This window comes from Dicentrarchus labrax, unplaced genomic scaffold (assembly GCF_905237075.1).
Source record: "Dicentrarchus labrax unplaced genomic scaffold, dlabrax2021, whole genome shotgun sequence".
Taxonomy (NCBI): Eukaryota; Metazoa; Chordata; class Actinopteri; family Moronidae; genus Dicentrarchus; species Dicentrarchus labrax.
The window spans coordinates 29,485,663-29,508,736 of NW_026136720.1; the positions used below are offsets into that span (position 1 = coordinate 29,485,663).

The window sequence follows — 23,074 nt, forward strand, 5'->3', positions numbered from 1 at the left end:
TAAACCGCCGAGCAGAGTTTACTCCCTGGTGAATTTGAGATAACAGACATCGTAAAGAAACCACCGTTTTAGCGTATTGTGTTCTTAGAAACATAAACTGTAACTAACGTAACCAAATGGCTGTCATCCTGACTTTGTTCTCGCACACCAAAGGTACCGTTGATAATGGTGTGTGGGGCTTTGTATCAAACCTGGCAACCCACAGGGCCTCCATCCACCACTTTAGTCCAGCTTTACCGGTCACGCTGCGGTTTTGCCAGCAGTGGGCGCTGTTTACTGACAGGAAACAGGACTGTAACTAGGACGGACACAACTTTTAGGATTTAACATGCTTATTTCACCCATTGTAATATAAAATACAAACCCAATTAATTGATAAACTACTCACTACCACCAGAATTAACCTTGGATTGAACCATGGCTATATGACACAGTTAGTAGCTCGTAATTAAATGGATCTTGTACTGTCTCCGGTATGATATGATATATAATATAATGTATAAAGCAAAAAATAATTTACTACCCAGCAATATACCATAAATGTTCTTTGACAGGGAGGATGGTTAGAATTTGAGAGGAGAGTTTATTCTAAAGAAACTTTTTGTTCATACCGCAAATATTAGTAAGTTCAAGAAGATATATAAAAAGGGCTGTAATGATGGTTATGTGTGCATGTATGTATAAAGGTATTCAAATGTGTGTATATGTGTATATATAAATATATGTAGTGAAAAAGTTTACTGTTTACTGACAAGAAGAGAAGGCGTAGGAATAAATAAGTGTATACTTCTTCCTACTCCTTTTTGAATTTGTAAAATGTAATCTTGTGTTGTTATTAAGCTTTTGTCATTGAGTTTGTGTATTGTTGTTATTGTTAATTGCATTTTAATGTTATTTTGTCTTGTTTTTCATTTTCCTGCTTTATTAAAAAAGTGTTCTGATAACTTCTGTTTGAAATTGGCTCTATACAAATAAAATTGAATTAAATGTACAAATCTTAAAGCTGTATGCAATTTTTTCAGCCACTGGGGGGCAGAAGAACTCCACATTAAGTGACACAATGCTGACCCCACCTTATAAAGTTGCTATCAAACAGTTGCCAGTTTACTCAACCAGTTGACACAGAGCAACATCATCATTTATTTTGAGCCATGTTTCTGCCAACATGACATACATGTATCAGATATTCACAGTCCCTTTAGCTCTGTTTTTGCCTCCATCAATTCTTTCATGCAGTCTTTGGCTGTCGGATGTTTTTCTCCACCAGCCAGCTGCTAACTCTCTGTTTGCCCTTTCTTACGGGGGGGGGAAGCACACAGCAGGTTTATCTGAGCTTTTTTTACAGGGTTGATGAAAGCAGTGAGACTATATAGCAAATGTTCTGTGCAAACGAAAATACACTTTTAGTTTAATTTTTAGTTTAAGTAAGAGCAGAAAAAAATGTATAGAAAAAGACAATTTATTCTTCCAAAGTCCCGCCTCTTTTGGTTCTGTGCTCCAATAACAATTGAGCAAACTTCAGTCCGAAACTTGGTCAACTTTGTCCTTTCCCGTACTGAGATATGCTATGTGCTAAGCTAGTCTATGATGAAAACACAGCCACATTTTGAATCTGGTTAAAAGATAAAAGCGACATATAAACAGTCACAACTTAAATTAGTTAGCTAATGTTCGAAAAATATTACCTTAGCTTGAACTCCAGCTTTCTACCATTACATTTTCGGGGGGGTTACAAATCAAATGTATTCTCGTTGTGCATTGTGACTCATTGATCTGTTTGGCCAATCACAAACAAGCTCTCAGAGAAAAGCATATTAAAACACAAACACAAGGTTCAGGTTCGAGTGTTTTATTGGCACATACAACTCACCGTTTAAAAAAATAAAAAACGTTAATGGTAGAAGAATCAAAGTGTTATCATTCATTTAGACACACAATAACAAAAGATGAACGACTGTTTTCAGGTAACAGTGTTGAGTTGGCTACTTCATTTAGGACGACAGCATTTATATAAAATCACAGATATATAAAAACATGACAGGAAACACTTTTACAAATGTGCTGACACTGCAAAAACAGTTGATTTGGTTATTCATTGAACATGGTATACACTAGGCACTCAGCAATGTTCCTACTAATTCAACCACAGCAATTCCTTGAGTCCAAATGATTACTTTGTGACTGTGAGCCTAAGAGTGAAGATTTCATAACGGGTTACAAATGTTTATTTCACATAGATGCTATGCTCTAGGAGCAATCAATGAACTATCTACCAGAACTAAGGCCACCTCATTAAGCTGCATGCTGCAGGAAGTTTGACACCTTAAACTGAATCCAATACTTCATCCAAAATCTTTAACATGACCACTGCGGTTTTGTCTGTGAAGCACTTTTTGAACGAACCTTTTCAAGGGCACAGAGTGCATGCGTTTGGTATTAAACACATTTTGGGTAGAGTATATCAAAATGTACACAGTGAAGATTTGAATGTACCAATACCAGTTCCAATGTGTCACTTAAGGTCTTTTATAAGTACTTTAATCCCATCAAGAGACATTGGGACAGATAACAGCAGTGGGACAAAGACTTCAAATCTGACATCAAAGAAAATGGAAAGAGTAATAACAGAAAGATATCAGAGTATCCTGGAAAAAGCAAAGGTCAAAAAGAAAGGAAGAACTGAGGTCAGCTGACATGGCTCGTTTAGGTTTCCAGTATGTGTTAAAAAGTTCACAACAGCAACACACTTCAAAAGTCTGGGGTAGATCACAGCAAAATGCTCATATAAAGAAGAAAAGACCACACTGTAGCAACTGATTTACTCTGAAGGGACAAAATACATAAAAAAAAAAAAAAAAAGCAGAGGAAAATTGAATTTAACTGTATAGATGAAGTGCTTTGTCAGATAAAAGAAATCTGAAGCTCAGAGGAACTTTCTGAAGCTTTAAGTTGTGCTACCTTTGGGAAGTATTCAATAATCAAATATCACATTATTTTGACCATGTTGGGGATGAATCATTCGCAATCAATCATTTAAACATGATTTAAACATAGGATGACCAAACAATCAGTCGCATTTATTATTCATTTCACTTTGCTTGCACTGTTTAATAAGTTCAGAAAATTCCCTTTACTGTAATGCAGCATTTTACCATTTCAATTATACAATATGACAAAAACCAAAATCCCTAGTCTACTCTCATTTCAGGTTATTGCGATTACATCAACAGCTCTGAGTAATGCAGAAGTCACAAAACCTTCCTACTGCAAGGAGGCCCACCATCCACACTATATATTGGACTGCATTGGACTAGTTATGAATCAGACTGAAAAAGGCAGAACTAAAACAGTGCAGAATATAAGAGAGCTACAACCTATTTTACTATCAATACTGTGGATTTCATAAACTAGACCTCATCTCTAAGCAAGCCTTCCAGATGTATTCAGATTTAAGTGCACTTACGAACCAATCTTAAGAAAACTTGTACATAAGATTGCATTGGTTGCGTGGTTCTGTAATTCAGAATCTTTTATAAATCATACATACTAACGGTCATTTGATTCACATCTACATGCTTCTCACAATGTTCCTTCATTTCATAAGAGTAGTATACAGATTTATACTGTACATTGTATTGTTGACGTCGACCCTCTCCTGGTTAGCCTCTGTTCCACGAACAGAATCATGTTCCTGGATTTTCTCTCCATATTCTGCGCTAAATGGCCAACTACTGACAATGGCTAGTAAAACTTTAACCAAGAAACAATTACTGTGACAGCATGCCGATGGCTGATATGTTGCGGTATGTTCTTCTGAGAAAATCCATTGAGTAACAAATGTCCGTGGAATAGAGGCTAGCTAGAAAACATGGTAGGACTCTCATGGTAGGTAGATGCCTGGATTGCACCGGCTATTCATAAATCCAATAATGAGTCTGTGAGTCATAAGTTATTGTAACAAATAGCTTGTTTAAGTGATTTACTTAATCTGGTTGTTTTATATTTCATGTTTCAGAGTTAGCAGTGTTTATGCACTTCTGAGTGAGTGACAAAGAGACGATTATGCTAACCTAGCTAAAATTAGCATCATTTTTGGCATAACATTTAGTAAATTAAGGTATAAGTGTTATTCATGTGAAATGTAATTTTAAGTCTTCAGACGCCTCTTCAGTCTATACGGGTCAGATATTAGCAAGCTAATGTTAGCTTTGTCAGTGGGTTCAGTTAGCTACGAACAGGTTGGAGTAAATATTTGCGTGGTGCAACCCATTTTAATTTGGTGACGTGTCAATCTCCACTTTTGTTATAACCAACTTCGAACTTTCAAAGAGCTAGTGCAACCAGAGGCAGCTCTCTACAACAAAGATCTTTGCTGTCATTGTTGCATACGTGTGCCACTCCCACTGTAATAAACAATGAAACTGTAAAACCACGCAACGCCCTAAATGACCACATACCGTTTTAAATACAAATATCGCTCACCATGCTGATGCAGCTCAATCGGCAAAAATGAAAGCTTCACAATGCCGAGCAAAGTCACTTTGGCTAGTTCGATTCTGTTAAAAGAAGGAGTGAGACCAATCACACGCTTGTTTCATCATCACAAAGCCTGTAGCGGTTCAATAGTGGTGCACTTCCACCATTTGCCCCAGTTCATCTGATTTGAATGAAACCTGGTGTGTATTAACCGGAGGTGGCACTGTCTCCAGTTTCATCGGGATTGTTCAAAGAAATTTAGAGTTATGAACAAATATGTGATAGTCCACGCCCACTCGTACCAATCAAAATGGCCCTTCAGATTGTGTTAATACTCGCCCCCAGAGCATGCACAGTGGAATTTTTTGAAATTCTAGCCCACCGTTTTTTACCTTTGTGGCACCCTCTATGGGTCGAGTTTAAAAGGCTTCAGTCTGCCCTTTGCAAACACATTTTTGATGGATGCCATGTTTTTCGATGGATCTCACGTAATGCTGTGTACCCAATATGGTGTTTATACAGTCAAAATCCTTCTTTCGTTCTATTCATATTACTGGTTTTCCACAGCAGGTAGAGCGCATTGTGTGTCCACTTTCTAGTCAATCAGACTTACGATGTAAATTATTTGGCATTACAGCGCCACCATCTGGTTGACTGGGCTGATATTTCTTGGGAAGCGCGTACACATCGCTACCACTTATCAGGCCTGGTTCTAAATCATTCCAGGTCAAGGCAATTTGAGCTTTTGCAACACGTAATAAACATGCACCAACACAAAAGGGTTTTGAACCCTAATGACTTATTGGAGTACTGCTCTACAACAGGAAGAGATCATAGCAGGTACTTCATGAGTCAATGTACTGATCTAATAAATCGTTGGGAGGGGGGCTGTGTGGCCTAATGTCTGGTACAATACATTTAGGATTTAACACTGACACAAAACAGCTTCACAATCTTTTGACAGCTTTAGAACGATGATATTACCGGAGCAACAATGGCAAGATTAGATAAGCTTAGAACTGACTAACAAAAAAATACGCCTTCATTTTGAACTCTAAGCGTGTTTGTTGTTGCAGTGTGTTTCCGAAACCCACATCTTAAAGACAAGGTCTGTACAATTAGTACAACAATAAATTCACAGCAATTTTCAATCAGGAATGAGTGAGGGGAATTTGTTTTCCCCTCTTCTTAAAGTATCCCTTTCTTCTTACAAACTTCAGTACCCAGAACTCTGTTCAACAGATCCTCGTGGAAGGTCATTATCCAGTGACCATTTGAATGGAGACTAATAATCATGTCAACAATAATAAATAAATATGTAGACACAGGGATTGAAAGAACAAAAGCAAAAGGAGGGAAAGGCACCATCCTGCCAGACAGAAAGTGATGGAATGGATGGAGAGATGATGTAACACTTCAAAACCTTACTGGTGTGTCCTTTTCTGTGCTCATCAGGAGACACGCTGCCATAGGAATTCATAGATTACATTGTCTTCATGATCATTTCTGACAATAGTCTCAACTGGCAGCAGTCAACCTTAGTCATGGATTAAGTCACGTTATTGTCCTCATTTTTAAGGATATGATTTGGGACATGAAGCCATTTTGGCCTCTAACACTGGCAGCAACTTCGAATGGTGGTAGTCATTGTAAAAGGTCAGTCACTAGTGCTGTTTCCCCCCCAAAAGCAGTCTGCGGTCGCCCCCCGTTTCAGCCGTTGTACTGCTGCTGATATCGCCGGTTTAGCTCGCGCAGCTCCTTCTCTCGCACCCGCCGGGCTTTGTTGGATTTGGTGGAGCGGCTGGAGCGAGTAGACTGGGCCGACTTGGTGCTGTGGCAGCGTGAGGACGCCCGCTTCAGGAGGTTCTGAGATATACAGCGCTGCAGGTTCTTCATGGAGGAGGCGGCAGCCATGCTGACGATCCAGGGGTGCTTGAGGGCTTGGCCAGCTGTGAGCCGCTCGCTGGGGTCCACCGTTAGAATCCGCTCCACAAAGTCTTTGGCCAGGTTGGACACGCTGGGCCACGGCTGGAGAGACACAGACATGAGACAAGGCTATAATTAACAAACTGAAATTTTAATGTCAGTTCTGTATATAGCCTGACCCAGTCATTCTGTAACTGGGGTGTAGGCACTCATTTCTGAATTGTATTGCATTTATAGACCTTTTTCACAGCAGCCATTTTGACATAAAAATAGTAGGGTAAACACAGGTGTTACCAATGATACTAATTAAGGTTCTGTTCCATTCAGGTCAAACAGAGGCTATTGTGCATGTTCGCTCACTGGAAAGTCTCTGCTACACTAAATGGAACAAAACCTTAATTATAGTGCTGTCAAACGATTCAAACATTTAATCGCGATTAACCGCATTAATGTCATAGTTAACTCGCAATTAATCGCACATTTTTATCTATTCTAAATGTCCCTTGATTTCTTTTTGTCCCATAATTTTTTCTCGTTTTAATGCTCTTATCAACATGGAAAAGTGGATTGGCTTGCTTTGTGCAAATGTTGTTTTTATTGAAAAATCATCCATTGTCGCCTGGCTTTGATGAGGGGGCGGAGCATTCGCATCAGCTGTGTGCTTGGCCATCAAGTGGTATTTCAGACTGGACGTGCTGCGATGATAGCTCAGTTCACAACGACAAAACACACAGATCACTTTGGTCTTGTCAATGGAACCATTTGGCAAATTTTTTAAAAGTAAACTTTCCATTCAGAATATTACTGGCATCCATTTCGGCGTCTCGCGCTCAAAACTCACTCAAAATGTAATGTCTACTGCTCTTATGGTGCTATCCATTTGTCTCGTGAACTCGGAGCCCGAGTTGGAAAGTGTAAATCTCGCAGCTATCTCGCGACATTTCACCGAGACACACCCCCTTTTGATCAATTTCAGCCGTCCAGCTCGGGCTACCTCACAGTACACCGAGCTAAACGAGGACGAACGTACGACCGGCAAAACAAAGATGACAGCGCCCGTATTGAGATGTATTTTCTTTGCATTTGTACTACATTGGTCGTTTTAATGTCGATTTTAAATGCTCCTACACTACATTGTTGCTTTAGTCCGGTCACCAATTTAAGCATTGCACGGTGTTGCTGTGCGTGCAATACAATGTAAAGTTTTTTTTCGAGCTGGTTTGCTAAATAGGCTAATGTAGCTAACAATAACACTAGCCTGCCACTGCCCCTTGTGGCTCGAGAGAAACACCACAGCACTTGTTGAAACTGAAATAGGCGAAAATGGCAAAATAATATTGAAATATAAGACTTGTAATAACGGAATTACTTGAAATGTTAGTGTTACTGTAGAAAAACATTATTATTTCACATTGAGCTTGTTAAGAAGAGCCACAAGCTATAACAAGACAGCTGCTGCACTTCTTTCCGACTCGTAATGCCCAAAGACAAATGGAACGCTATAAGTGGTACAAACCAGGCAATTACGTCACGTTCTCGCAGCAGAGCAACTCGGGCGGGGGATTTACGAGACAAATGGATAGCAACATTAAACAAGTGTGTGCGGCGTGCCTGTTGTTTTGTTTCCGGTCTAGCTAGATTCGGTGTGGTGTTGTAGTTTTTCTAACGTTACTAGTTGTTGCAACAGCATGTGAAAAAAACTACAAAGTGTGCTAGGCCAAAAAGGACGTTAATCTTGCGATAAAAAAAATTAACGCCGTTAAAATGGGTTTGCGTTAACGCCGTTAATAACCCGTTTAACTGACAGCACTACTTAATTAGTATCCTTGGTAACACCTGTGTTAACCCTACTGTGAAAAAGGTCTATTTCTGGAAATAAAGGCTATGTACATACATAGAATAAAACACACAAAAGAAAAATAAAAGAAGAACCGAGAAGAGTACCGTTAAAGTAAATCTTAATGACACCCAACCATACACGTGTGCAAGTTGGACCATGATGGCTTATTATACGTAAGAGCAGGATTCAACAGATGCATGTGAAAACTCACTGTGCATGCATCATTCGGACAGTCAAATATCCAAAAGAAGGCACAAAATACCGTTTTCAAAGCAGCCATTTTGACATGAAATAGTGGGTTAAACACAGGCGTTACCAGTGATACTATTTAAGGTTCATTAAGGTCCCTTCAGTGTAGCAGATAGTTTCCAGTGAGCCAACATGCACAACCTTGACCTGAATGGAAAAGAACATAATTAGGATCATTGGTAACATCCGTGTTTACCCTACTATTTTGTGTCAAAATGGCTTCTAAGGAAAAATTTTGTGGGGGGGGGGGGGGTTAAATAATTTTTTTTAGAATTTTAAGTTTGCTTGGCATAAGCAGAACTTTGTCCACTGGACACAAGAGGGCAGAAGAGTGATATAAAGCTGAGAGCGTCTTACAGTGCCTTACAGTGTGAGGAGCATACTGTGAGCTCTAAAGCTGACCAAAACAAACATGCTCATTAGGCATTTGGTTTATTCCACTCAATGTGATAATGTGTCTTCTTAGTCTTCTCATGTCAGACTCAATAAAGGGTGTGGGGTAGTGTGCCTGTTTGTATACATTTTGTTTCTACAGAATTTCATGTTCTTAAAAGATCGAAAGTAAATAAAAAGGTCCTTTAAAGCAAATGTTCCTGACAACTGCTGCTGACTCTCTCACTGGTAGTGAGTCAAACTTTACCCCCTGCATAGACAAGAATTGGGAATATCAACACAGCATGCCTTTCTGCGCACACACACACAGTTTGTACATGATGTCCTGCTTGGCAACCAGCTGTGTTTTCAGTCTCCCAGTAGACAACTTCCCCCACTCTCCACACAGCAGGTAAATCACCAGTGTTGGCTAAAGATACATGACACATATATAACCCTCAGACATACATTTCTCCTCAGCCTACTACATTGTCTGGGCTGTCATTAGTTCTTGGTCTACAGCTGTAAATGTGAACATTATTTATCACAGCCGTAAAGACACATGTCCCCAAGGGAAATGCATTCAAGTCTGCCTAACCTCAGCTCCACCTCTCATTTACCCTCAGGACGGGGTCTTCTTAAAGGTCCAGTGTGTAACATTTAGGGGGATCTATTGGCAGAAATGGAATATGATGTTGTATGTTTTCATCAGTGTATAACCACCTGAAAATAAGAACTTTTGTGTTTTCGTAGCACTGTCGAGCCATGTTTTGTTATGAGTACGCGCAAAAGTACAAGCTATTCTAATGATAGACTGTTGGTGGCAAAAAACATAGAAATGCATGGATGTAAACAGTGTACCATTTCAACATTTGTGACAAATAGCAAAGCATTACAAGCTTGTCAGGACTCAAGGGTAAACACAATGCAGTTGGATCAAATGTAAGCATAACTCTGTTAATAAAACTACAGACAACACATTTCAAATGGCTATAATCAATGTTTTTATAACAGCAATGGGTCAAATGACTACCGTAATTTCCGGACTATTGAGCGCACCTGAATATAAGCCGCACCAACTAAATTTAAAAAGAAAAAAACATTTTTTACATATATAGGCCGCACTTGTCTATAAGCTGCAGGTGTCCACGCTGTAACATCAGATATTTACACAGAAATATTTTTTAAATTTTTAATTAAATAAATGCTGCCATCTCCAACGTCTCACCGTTGATTCATTGATGCCAAGCTTACATGCAGCAGCTCTTCTTCGACAGCCAGATCGATTGCCTTTAAAAAAGCTGCATCATTTCTTCTTGTGTTTTCCATGATGAGGGTGTGTGCATGATGCGCAAAATGACTGAATGAATTCAAAACACAATCAAACTAGCTTCCTCGGCGCATTATCTCTTCCACCTGTCTGTCTCGCTCTTGCGCTTCCTGCTAGAGCGCCTCCTGGAGGACGTAAGCCCGTAAAAATCTATAGATTAGCCGCATCATTGTTTAAGCCGCAGGGTTCAAAGCGTGTGGAAAAAGTAGCGGCTTATAGTCCGGAAATTACGGTATGTAGTTCAATGTGAACAAAATGTGAATTGGGTAACTCGTAGTGACAAACCATATGAGAACTATCCCCCTTATATGTAGGGGTGTGTATGTGCAAAAGTATGGCAATACAATACTACTAATAGGTACTAATACTAGTACTTGGGGGTTTACACCCAAAAATCAATAGTGTTTTTGAGCATTGATACAATATTACAAAACAAAATATTATGATACAGTATTTTTCTATATTTTCTCACACCCCAAGTTCTATAGAGAATGTTATTACTTTCAGCCCACAGCTTTATATATAATTCACTCTCACCACTGCTGTCGTAGCCTCGTCTTCGGCCACAGCAGGCAGCTGTTTTCAGTGAAAAAAATCTGATAAACACACTACCTGTCCAGCACCAAACAGCAAACAGATAAAGTTAGCGTCTAGCTGGTGAACATAGTGGAAACTTTAGCAGCTAAACAGTCAAATATTTCCGTCATGAACTAGTAGAAACCAAAGCCAGAGCTAAAAGGAGTGAATATTACATTCACCAAGTGGGCAGAAACATCACTGCTGGATGTGTAAGTAGGCAACTCGTTTGCTACAAAGCTCGCCATATCAACTTTAAAAGGTTAAACTATGTCAGTGTTGTTATTACAGCTTGTTTGGACTTCTTAATGAAATATGAATTTTTGGGCCTGTCTGTCCTCATGATGACAGAGAATAAAGGCTGCTCTGTCATTGCTCTCATCAGAAATCTTGCTCCTTTTTTAAGTTTATAGGCTTTTATGTGACCAAGACCATAATATCTACTCAACAACCAGTATATCATCCAAAAAATGCATAACGGTTCCAGTAACAAGTTCTCTCACTGATTCCAAGGACGACTTGCTGGACATAACCTGGTACTCATCCAGCAGCACTGTACTATTTGCAGACCTCAGCTAAAATTCCAGCTCCCTGGAAGTGATTTCAATTATTAAATGTGTCAGATCTGACCTTATCTTACCTGTCGGACATTGGAGAAGTTCAAATCTGGACACATCCCTGGAAAACTGAGATGATATAACTGCTCCTCATTAAATATTACAAAACTACTCAGCTATTATTTGCGCTGGAGTGGCTGTATGTGGGGCAAACATTAACTAAGGGGCCCTTTTGTAAAGCTCACTGGCAACATAAACATCCCACGCTATGAAACAAAGGAACGGACTACTCAGCACTCTTGTAACTAGATGCACAGATTGAGCATAAATTATTGTGCACACAGACACAGACTTAGAGGGAGAGGCATACATAGATATCGACTTGCAAGACAGAGCAAATGAATGAGAGCGAGCGAGTATGGCAAGGTAAAAGGAAAGGGAGAGGTACATGAAACAGAAATGGACGTGAACTGTGAGATGAAGAGCAAGGACGGGAGTGTGTTTGAAAATGAGTGTGTGTCTGTGTGAAACTGTGTCACCTCATGAGAAAAGCAGAACTTCTTGGAAATCTGTTGACAAAGCCTCATGCAGCGTGAGGAATGTATTCCAAATATGGGTGAAGTCTGCTGGTGAGTGTGTGTGTGTGTGTGTGTGTGTGTGTGTGTGTGTTTGTGTGTGTGTGTGTGTGAGTTAGAGAGAGAGTGTGTTTCAGATCTAACTCCTCACCTCTCCAGAGAAGCTGTACTTCCCCTTGAGGATCTGCCGGTAGAGCCTCATGCGGTTGTCGTCCTCGAAGGGCATAGTTCCGCTCAGCAGGATGTACGATATCACCCCCAGCGCCCACATGTCTACAGCGTTCGTATAGGGCTTCCTCACCAGGATTTCAGGGGCGATGTACTCTGGCGTGCCGCAGGTGGTCTTCATCAGACACTCGTCCCCCTTCTTCCTGCTACTGGCCAAACCAAAGTCAGTGATGATGATCTTGGAATCGGCCCCAGGGTGGTAGTAGAGCAGGTTCTCTGGCTTCAGGTCTCGGTGAGTGATCCCCAAAGTGTGGAGGTACTTGACGCCGTCCAGCACCATCTGAAGCACCCGCGTGGCGTCCCGCTCTGTGAAGGAGCCGCGGGCAATGATCCGGTCAAAGAGCTCTCCTCCGGTGGCCAGCTCCATGACCATGTAGACACGCTCCGCCGTCTCAAACACCTCCATCAGCTGGATTATGTTGGTGTGACGGACACGGCGCAGAACGCAGAGTTCAGACTCACACACCTCCCTCCCCTCCCGGTAACGGGTCTCGATCATCTTGATGGCGTATGGCTGCCGCGTGCTCTTGTGCTCCACGCGAACGACCCGGCTGAAACTCCCGCGACCTATCAGAGCTTTGATGTCGTACTTGGCTGTGACCCGGGGGTCAAACTTGGCTCTGTATTTTGCCACCTTCTTCCGCTGAGGGTCCGACAGCTCGGACGGGTCCTTGGGGGGCTGGGCGGAAGCAGTGGGAGTGGCAGCTTGGGCCTGATATGGGGAGGTGGAGTCAGCCTTGTCTCCTCTCCCTCCACTGGCCACACCCATCTTGCTCCTAGTGCCATCCCCTCGTATGAAGTGCTTATAGATATCTGTCTGAGGAGGTGGAGGAGGATCAACCTAAAAAATACAGGAACAAAGTTCACTGAAGGTGCAAATGACAAACCAGAACAACTAAGGTTTATTATTTTCCGTGGAAGCAAACTGTGTAAGTAAAAACGTGTGTATACATTTTTAGTCTGTAGTTAGTCCAGACCGACCAATACTGGACTTCTGAGGCTGACACTGATATCAATATTTTACACACATATATATATAAAAAATTATAATTATAATACAAAAACATGCTGTGCGGGACATTTCACAGTTGAAAATCAAATGTCTTTGCTCTCTGATGCACAATCTTTGTAATGGGAACACTGTTTATAAATGACCTCAAACCTAGTTTGCCAGGTTATTTATGGACAATAAGCTAATATTGACAGTATTTTACTCTGGCTGATTAATTGGTCTAACTCTAAAAGTTAGTCTAGCAGTGGTTCTCTTTTTTTTTTCCTGCCATGGGCCCCTTCAGAAGCTAAAAAAAGTTTACGCCCCACCACCCCACAATTTTTAGCAATTATTAACAATGACAGGGAAACCAAAACTAATAAAAGAAAAAGGATCCAAGTTGAATTTAAGTGAAATTAAGGTCAGCACACTCATTTGTTTATTTTCCCTACATAAATCATATTAATTCGACTTTGTTCCACTCCATATTTTTCCCCTGGTCACCCACTCCCCACCTGCAGTGTCCCTACCAGTTTGACAACCACTGATCTATAGTTATAGATTTGTCCCTCATTAAAGTCTGCATACGATCGCGAAAAAATAGAGTTAAAAAATGCCCATCACAATTACTCAAAGCCGAAGTTGACGTATTTAAATGACTTGTTTGTCCAACCAGCAACCCAAATATTTTCAGATGAATATTGTAGAACTGACTTGAACAATCAATCAATCAATTACCAAAATAGCAGCTGATTAATCTCAGTCAATCGACTTTTAAGAAATTAAGAATGTCCTGATATGATGGAAGTAACTCATAGACCGCACCGAATTTCACCAGAATCACTCAATTTTCCTACAACAGAATAAAACCTTCTGCCATCAGTATACTTTCATGGATTAATAAGATTAGTTATAATCACATGACATTTTACGTACAGGGGCTTGAATGAATACACAGAGGTGAAAGGGTTAGTTGACTCGTTGACTGACAGAAAGTCAACAGTATGAATTTTTAATTAATTGTTTAAGTGAGTCCATCCAGGAAGTTGCAATGTTGTGATCACAACAATTAACACAAATTCAACTGATTCCCGGGAATTGTGCGTAACTTTCCAATTTTGTCCAATCACCCAAATTCTTTCCACAATCATTGTAGTTTACTGCGAGTCTCACCAATCATTGCAGTCCCCCGCACAAAATGTTGAGCCCAAGGTCCCCAAACTACTAACAAGTTCATTCTCACTGGAACAAATTGCCTTCGATTTTTAATTTTCCATTTTCACTTTCTTGTGCAATCAAAGAAAAATGTAAGCCTAAAATCATTCCATCACAATTTTATAAAAGCTACTTTAAAACAACAATCCCCAAAAAAGCCTGCAAAGTCCTGGAGGGACTGTTAAGTCATTTAATAAACAAAATGCTTTTCCAGCTTATCAAACTTAATGATTTGCTTTTCTTCTTTTTTCTTTGGGTTATATCACTGTACACTGAATAACTGAGGACTGTTGGTTGGACAATAGATACATTTGAGGATTTCGCATTGGGCTTTGGGAAATTGGGACATTTTTAAAAGTTCTTTTCTGACGATTAAAGGTCCAATGTGTAGAATTTAGTAACATCTAGTGGTGTAATTGCAGATCTTAACTCTCTCACTTCACCCTCCCGCAAGATCTGTAGATATAAACGTTCCATTCCAAGGGAGCAAAAACAAACCCTGTGAATATTATATTTAGTTATTGCCAATAAATCCTTAAACCTTACACACTGTAAGGTGTGTAAGAGTATATGTTGACTATATGTACCTAATTGGGAGTATATCGAAATAGAAATATCGTTATATAATCGTTAATCACAGCCCTAAGTTAATACTGGCAGCAGTGTACATAGCAGTAATGACTGCTGCTGTTATGGATAGTAGCAGCATCTATGGTGGTAACAATATTATTAGCATTGCTAATAACAACATTGTGCTACTGACCTTTTTGACCAGGTCCAACTGAACATCCCCTGGAGGCTCAGGGAGGACCTTACTGTTCCTGCACCCCATCACATCACCTTGGGCCACTGCCCCGTCAGCCTCACAGGCCACCAGGAGCCCTGCCTCATCACCGCAACAGCTGATTCAACACACTCAGGGCATCCAACATCCAGGCTTTACCCAGGCTCAGACAAGAGGGTTCATGAATAAAGCTGATTACACCCACTCAGGCCCCGATGAGCTGGCATCAGCAGTCAGAGTTCATGATTACACCCGATACATCCACTTAAGTCCAGTTTAAAAAGTTCAAGAGTTCATGAATATATTTTGGACAAGCACTTTGTGTGTCTCGGCTCCATCAGCAAGTGCTGTATTGCTGGTTTGCTTCTTGTTACAAGATTTTAAGGGGGGGCCCGTGCCGGTGGGTCTCACACACGCAGCCAGGCTGCACAGTCGGCAGGCAGGGGGGCACCTCAAGCCCCTTGAAGAACCTACCAGGGCCCCATCTCTGATGGCGTAATATGATGAATGTCTGAGATACAATCGGTTAGTATGGATGCACACAGTACGAAAATTAGTGATGGGGCTGGGGAGGGAGAGGGGCTCTTAAAAAAACAGGTTTAAATGTGGTTGTCCTTTTGCAGAAACGCAGAAAGATTCAGGCAGAACATCCACAGAAAATCAGATCATCAGCTTTGCTTGGATCCATTGGGAGAAGCTGCATTGTCAGCAGCGGTCAGATAAAGCAGCTCCCCTGGAGAATCACAGGCTGGAGGACAGCGGAGGGAAGCTCTGAAATGCAGAACATAAAATGAAATATGAATCCTGACTGATTATGGTTAGGCTCAGCAAACATACAGGGACTGTGTCATACTGAGTATACGCTGAATGCAGACAGGACAGGGGCAGCTTTCAGGAATGTCAGTGATTGGCAGAAACGGACCCAAACACATTGATCATTTGAGCACTGAAGTGACACACCATTTTTTTGGTATGGAAGTTGCGTGATGAGGCCATATTGTGAAACTTTCAGCCAAACTCTGATTACAGCTATCCACACACTGAAATGGCCAAGAAAACAAGTGGTAGCTCTGCCATTGGGAGAAATAGCTGCACTATCACAGATGGTCACTCTTATCCGAGTCTGAAATGTTGGAAGTCTGCTTCATATATTGTTAGAAATTCTCAGTACAAAATGTTTGTCAACTTACTTTACTTATTCACGTATAGCAAGGGGAAATGAACTGGAACCAACCCTTTAAAACACAGTTCAAGTCCGCTCGGACCGCAGTACAGTTATATCTGAATTTTACAACTGCATTAAAGTTTAGTTAACTTTAAAGAAAATGAAAAAAAAAAAGACCAGGCCTGAAGTTGTCAATGTTTTTTCTTCAGCCAAAAACACATTTGACCGTTATTTTTCTTGCAAACACCTGAACAGTCTGTAAAAACCTCCACAAATAAGCCGACATTACAAGAGTAAAACTCAACCTCACCTCATTACTTATCCGAGATAGCGGAGTGTTTAAGCATGCTAACTAGCCTGCTAGCAGCAGGGCAGGACTCCCAACTTCTGCCAAATCCAGCCTCCTCACCCCACTCTCACTCAGCTGGGCTCTCCATTTTCACCTCGGAGTTTCCCAACTTTATTCCCGATGACAAACAGGTCAAATCCATCACTTCCTTTGTCAGCAACATTTTGGCTCAATTCCGCACTTTTATGGTCTGTTTAGAAGATGAAGGGACTCTACAAAAACACGCAAAGTTGCCCCGTCGGTTGTTTTTCTGTGCGGTGTTTTTCGACCAGGACCACCTTCCCACAGCCAGAGAGCCGCGAGAAGACACACAGTGTTCACAGGTGTTCCGGTTGACGTTTTCAAAATAAAACGCTGTTCTGCGCTGCATTTTATGTGAAACTAAATGTTTTTTTTAAGGAGAAAGTAAACCAAACCCTTGAGGTGTGAATGTGACACTTTATATATTTTAGCTTGTTTGAGCTGTGTTTTTTTTTGTTATATATAACTATGTCTATGTATGTATGTATGTATGTATGTATGTATGTATATATGTTGTTATATATAACTGTGTCTATGTATGTATGTATGTTGTTATATATAACTGTGTCTATGTATGTATGTATGTTGTTATATATAACTGTGTCTATGTATGTATGTATGTTGTTATATATAACTGTGTCTATGTATGTATGTATGTTGTTATATGTAACTGTGTCTATGTATGTATGTATGTTGTTATATATTACTATGTCTATGTATGTATGTATGTTGTTTTATATAACTGTGTCTATGTATGTATGTATGTATGTTGTTATATATAACTATGTATATGTATGTATGTATGTTGTTATATATAACTGTGTCTATGTATGTATGTATGTATGTATGTATGTTGTTATATATAACTATGTCTATGTATGTATGTATGTTGTTATATATAACTGTGTCTATGTATGTATGTATGTTGTTATATATAACTATGTCTATGTATGTATGTATGTTGTTATATATTACTATGTCTATGTACAAATGTCAGACAAATAAGTAATATAACTGAAGATACTTAAAATGGAAAGTCATAATAGTGAGGAATATTGAGGTCCAGCATTCCCATGCTGTATGTGTTATCTATCAAGCTTAAAAAAAGTAACATCTAGCATTGCAATGGCTGTATTACCTGCTGCACCAACAGGTCCACTGCCTGGAGGCCCCAGAACTTCAGGGCCCCACAAAAAGTCCAGTACTACTGTGTACTACTACTGTTTTGCGCAAGCTCATTTAACATTTGTTTAGGAATATGCAGATTTTAAGCACTTTAAATGGCATGATACCTAGTAATATTATAATGCATTTTTTATTTTTTAAACCTACTTTTTTTTTTTTTGGGGGAATTACGAGAATAAAGTCATAATATTGCAAGAATAAAGTCGCAACAGTATGAGAATAAAGTCTTAATTTTATGAGTACTGTCAGCCTGTTGGCTCAGCCAGCAAAACTGTTTAACGACGAAATTATCAATACGTTAGTTTACCTGTTGACTGTACGGTACAACTGAGACAAACAGCGGCTGCTGGGCTCAGGCTGAGGCTGCTGTTTGGTTGAGCTGCTCACTCAGATCTTGATAACTTAATGATATTATGACTTTATTCTCGCAATATTATGACTTTATTCTCGTAATGTTACGACTTTATTCTCGTAGACCTAATATTATGACTTTATTCTCCTAGACCTCATATTATGACTTTATTTTCGTAATATTATGACTTTATTCTCCTAGACCTCATATTATGACTTTATTTTCGTAATATTATGACTTTATTCTCGTAGACCTAATATTATGACTTTTTTCTCGCAATATTATGACTTTATTCTCGTAATGTTACGACTTTATTCTCGTAATATTACGACTTTATTCTCGTAATATTATGACTTTATTCTCGTAATATTATGACTTTATTCAAGTAATGTTATGACTTTATTCAAGTAATGTTATGACTTTATTCTCGTAATATTACGACTTTATTCTCGTAATATTATGACTTTATTCTCGTAATGTTATGACTTTATTCAAGTAATGTTATGACTTTATTCTTGTAATATTAAAACTTTTTTCTCTTAAAATAAAACTTTTTTCTTATAATAAACTTTTTTTTTTTATGACTTTATTCAAGTAATGTTATGACTTTATTCTCATAATTTCCACAAAAAAAAAAAATATTCTCTCTTTGTATGGCCCTTATACTCCATTGTGCAATACAGTTTGGGGATCATTTCACTTTCCATCATTTACAGAATTTCCAGCTGCCTTGACATCTACCGAGATTTAGTACCAACTTTATAAATGTAGGTCTTTGCGATCTAATCACATATGTGATTTGTTCCATCTCATACAATTCCCATATTTTTTTAATGCATGTTGGAGCTTTGGGTTTCAACCATCTTATTGTGATACATTTAATAGCAGCCTTTGAGAGTATTTGTAACAAGTAGATTTGGCTCTCTCCTCAAAGCCTTCAGGAATTGCACGAGGAAGACCACCTTTGGATTTCTGGGGATGGCTTGGTGAAACACTTCTTTCTGGGCGTCTAAAGCATCCTTCCAGAAATTACTTAACACTGGACATGACCAAAATATATGAGTGTGGTTTCCAATTTGTGGTCCAGATTTCCTCCAGCAGTTGTCCAAAGTATCTAGTTATGACTTTCCATTTGAGGCTAGGGCCCACAGTCATGAGCGATAACGTTAGTTATAATCAGATCTTATGCATTTGCTCAACATTGCGAAGACAAACATATGAATGCAGGAAGGAATTTAGTGGCTAATAACTTACATAATGCATATGTTTTCCCACTGCCCACTTTGTATGCTCTTATTGTGAAGGCCCAATCCTCCAGCTTCCTGTGCACCTCCATCTGTTTCTGGCTAGCATGATGGAGCTCCTCTTCCACCCAACTTCTTTTGTAGAGACGGGACGACCTCCCTCGGCTTGTTTCGACCCCATTAAAGTCCTCACCGTCACTTCCTGGATACAGAGAGAAGTCTCCCTGTCAAAGTGCTGACTTCTCTCTTGGAAAATTACTAGAAAGTCTGCGAGACATTCTTCCAGATAACTCACTCTAAGTTCAGGTCTATAGTTACAAATAGGATGACTCCTATCTGACCCTCATTTGATATGATCATGCCTCAAGCAAGAACATCTGAGAGAATGTGTGATGCTGAGCACAGTTCTACCATCCGTCAACACATATCTGAACAAAATGTGAATGATACTGAACTAGAATAATATTAAAACGTTAAATTATAGTTAATGAAGTTATTTCTTTATGTGCTGGGGTCCCACTGGGACACTCTCAGGGACCCCTGGTGGTCTATGGATCTCCTTCTGGGATCAACTAGGCCACTTAATCCACAGCAGACATGCAGATCGCTCCGTTTCTGTAATTCCAATACACAATAAAGTGAAATTAACCATGGAGACGCTTGAATATGGTCTGCAAACATCAAACGAGACTCAACCATATGTTTATATGTGTGGTCACAATGTATGGAATTGTGCATGTGCACATATGTTTTCCTTTTGAACAATCTGTTTTGCGAAAAGTGGATTAAATCCATATTTTGGATCTATTTAAAAATATTATTTTGCACGAGAGCTTTCCAGTTGTAGTTCCTGCTGCATGGGCATCATACCTCAGCATGCTGATGTTTTAATCTGTTACAGGGCATTTCCACACGGTGTCACTATACACATAAAAGTCACTTTCAAGGCCATCTCACACTGTATGGATACTTTTCAGTCATTTTATTAGGCTGGCTGTCCCTTATACCCCAACACTCTTGCCTCCACTGTGCTTGTAAACAAGCCTGGGATGAGTAGCTTTCAGTCTCAGCCTGCTTGTTCATGAACAAGGTAATAAAGAATACATGGCCTTGAATTCAATATTGATATGATAGGGTGTACTGGACTCACTGTACACTGACCATTACTTGTAGCCTAGAGCCTGCACAGGACGCTGCAGAGTTTGTGGAGTAGCATCAAAAGTGTGGAATTAGTAAGAGGAAGACAAATGTTCCAGAAAGAGAGTCGCAGAGACAGTAAAATTCATCTTATGATGCCAATAAAGCTCCTTGAATTGGATTGAGGGAGTGAAAATGAGTGGGGGGGTGGGTGGTGGGGGCTGACAGAGGAAGACAACGGATGACAGATGGTGGGTACCAGACAGAAATATAGGGAGAAAGGAAGGGAGGGAGGGAGGGAGGAGGCAGAGAGATGAAGTGGCAGAGAGTAATGAAAATGGAAAGAGGGAGATACTGAGAGATAGAGGAGGGAAGGAAGACACAATGCAGTCAGGAAGGAGGGACAGAGAGAAAGAGGAAAGACAAAGAGAGATGATAAAAGCAGAGAAAGAGAGTCTCTGAGGGCCAGCGCTGCCTGGCCAGCTCTATCTGCAGTGCAGCTCGGGTCAGGGCCTCTCCGGCTCTGCAACCACATCGTCATCCTCGTGATTGATCACCGCTTTGTCGCACTCTGATTAAGATGCTTTGTCTGAGCGCCCCGCTCCTATTGACACTTGTGTGTATTCCTCTGCGTCGCAACTCTCCCGGCTCTCTACTTTCTCCCCTATGTCTCTCTCTCCAATTCCGATTGTGCTGTCCCGTCGCTCACTCTCTTCCTCCCCTTCCCCACCCCCAAAGGTCAATATCATCTATTAGATCTAGATTTGCTGACTGCTGTATTATTTATCCATACAGAGGAAAAGGAGCTGCTCTATTAAAAGCTCAATTGACTCCGTCTGTGTCTCTGGCTCCATTAATATCCCCATGATGGTTTCCCCCTCATTTGAGTGTGTGTGTCTGTGTGTGTGTGCGTGTGAGAGAGAGAGAGAGACAGAGAGAGAAGTGTGCTCTGTGTGTCTGTGTGTTTGTGGAAAGGCTGCAGAGGATGAGTAAGCGAGTGAGTGAGGGTTTACAGTGAGTGGACAACTTTATGTGTGTGTGTGTGTGTGTGTGTGTGTGCGCGCGTGTGTTTACAGGCGGTCCAGTGCAGTGGGACAAGTGCAGACACTCCAGAAAATGGCATCCTGTGTCACATATGATCCTTGTTGGAGGATATTGCTATTTCTGTGTCCTTTCCCCTACTCTAGCAGGGGTCTCCCCCAGAGAGTCAGGGGTAGAAAGGGAGACAGACCACTGCTGCATGTCATCAGTACAATCAGGTCATAGTAAACTCACTATTGATTACCACAGGCGCATAATTCCCTGAAGGAATATTGCATGACTACTAAACTGACACCGCAAAATACAACACGCTCATTGTAAGAATATTATTGGCCACCTCAGGCGAGCTATTAGTTTCCAGGGGAATATTATGAGAACATTACAGTGATTTTTCTATTCTTATCAGAAGGTGCAGCATCCACAAGGCAGGTGTCGTTGAGACAGTAGGATTTCATTTGGTCCCTGTTGAGCTGTGAATGTCTGGAACACCTGTGCTACTAACTTATAGTCCAGCTGATGGTCTGCGAGTTACTGCTCCTGCTGTGTCTAATTTTATTAGTGCAGTTCTGACATTACAGAACAAATGTCTCCCTCACAGTGTCCTCTTCACTTGCAGTCACTGACAGGGACGGAGCAAGGGGGTGGCTTCTGGGGCTTCAGCCCTGAATGTTTTCTCAAATGCCCCATATCTTTTAGGTTTTTGAAATAACTTCAACTATAAATATCACCATCTATTGCGGTATTTAGTCCCTATAGGAATTTTTTGTTGAAAACGTCTGATTTTATGGCAGCTTTTATAAAAAATATTTGTTGTGATGTTTTTAGGCATTATTTGCAAATAAATTGTGCAAGTAAGTGAAACTTGCAAAATAGTTGCAATTTTTTTGTAGAATTTTCTTTTAAATTGAAGGCAACTTGTTCTAGTGAGAATAAAATCGCACTGTTTGGAGGATAAACGTGAGACATTTGCAGTGCACATGTCTGCATCTTCACATCTATAAATAAGGAAGTGAGTTTGGTGACATATGGCTCAATGTTTTGTGCAGGAAACTACAATGATTGGTCAGATCTGTGGCAAAGTTGTGGTGATTGGAAAAAATGGCTTGGTTGAATTTGCGCAATATATAGCTATATGGTTATGGATTCACATGTAGCAGATTTAACAGGTAAACATTAATTCTAGAGCATGATCATAAGGGATTTTTGAGGCCGATATTATTATATTTTAGAGGACATGATTTACTGATTACCGATATGGCCGATATAGAGACTTTTTGAGCTGGAATGGATTTTGACTTTTTCTATGTGGATTGTGCCCCAAAAAGGCTGCTTTCTTAAAAAAAAATAACTTTATTAAAAAGTATTTAACTTGAAAATTAAAGTAAAGATAGATAGAAACACTTAATCTCCACAATGCAAATGTCAAAAGAAGAAGATGGAGAGAAAGACTGACAGGAAGAC

General features: G+C 40.1%; 1 protein-coding gene across 1 annotated transcript; it reads right to left on the reverse strand.

The window, feature by feature from the left end:
* Nucleotides 1–1,833: 1,833 nt before the first annotated feature.
* Nucleotides 1,834–16,933, reverse strand: pskh1 (protein serine kinase H1). Its single transcript, XM_051383276.1, has 4 exons — nt 16,595–16,933; nt 15,099–15,890; nt 12,053–12,970; nt 1,834–6,504 (listed from the first exon to the last, which is right to left on the reverse strand). Exons 2-4 carry the CDS (start codon nt 15,165–15,167, stop codon nt 6,187–6,189), a joined length of 1,305 nt encoding a protein of 434 aa, XP_051239236.1. The 5' UTR covers nt 15,168–15,890; nt 16,595–16,933; the 3' UTR covers nt 1,834–6,186.
* Nucleotides 16,934–23,074: the final 6,141 nt, after the last annotated feature.

Excerpts from the sequence above, each read along its gene's own strand:
- pskh1 (XM_051383276.1), bottom strand. The coding sequence starts at position 15,167 with ATGGGGTGCAGGAACAGTAAGGTCCTCCCTGAGCCTCCAGGGGATGTT. Across the intron at positions 12,971-15,098 it reads AGTTGGACCTGGTCAAAAAG|GTTGATCCTCCTCCACCTCC; the intron begins GTCAGTAGCACA and ends TGTATTTTTTAG. Across the intron at positions 6,505-12,052 it reads AGTACAGCTTCTCTGGAGAG|CCGTGGCCCAGCGTGTCCAA; the intron begins GTGAGGAGTTAG and ends GTGTCTCTCCAG.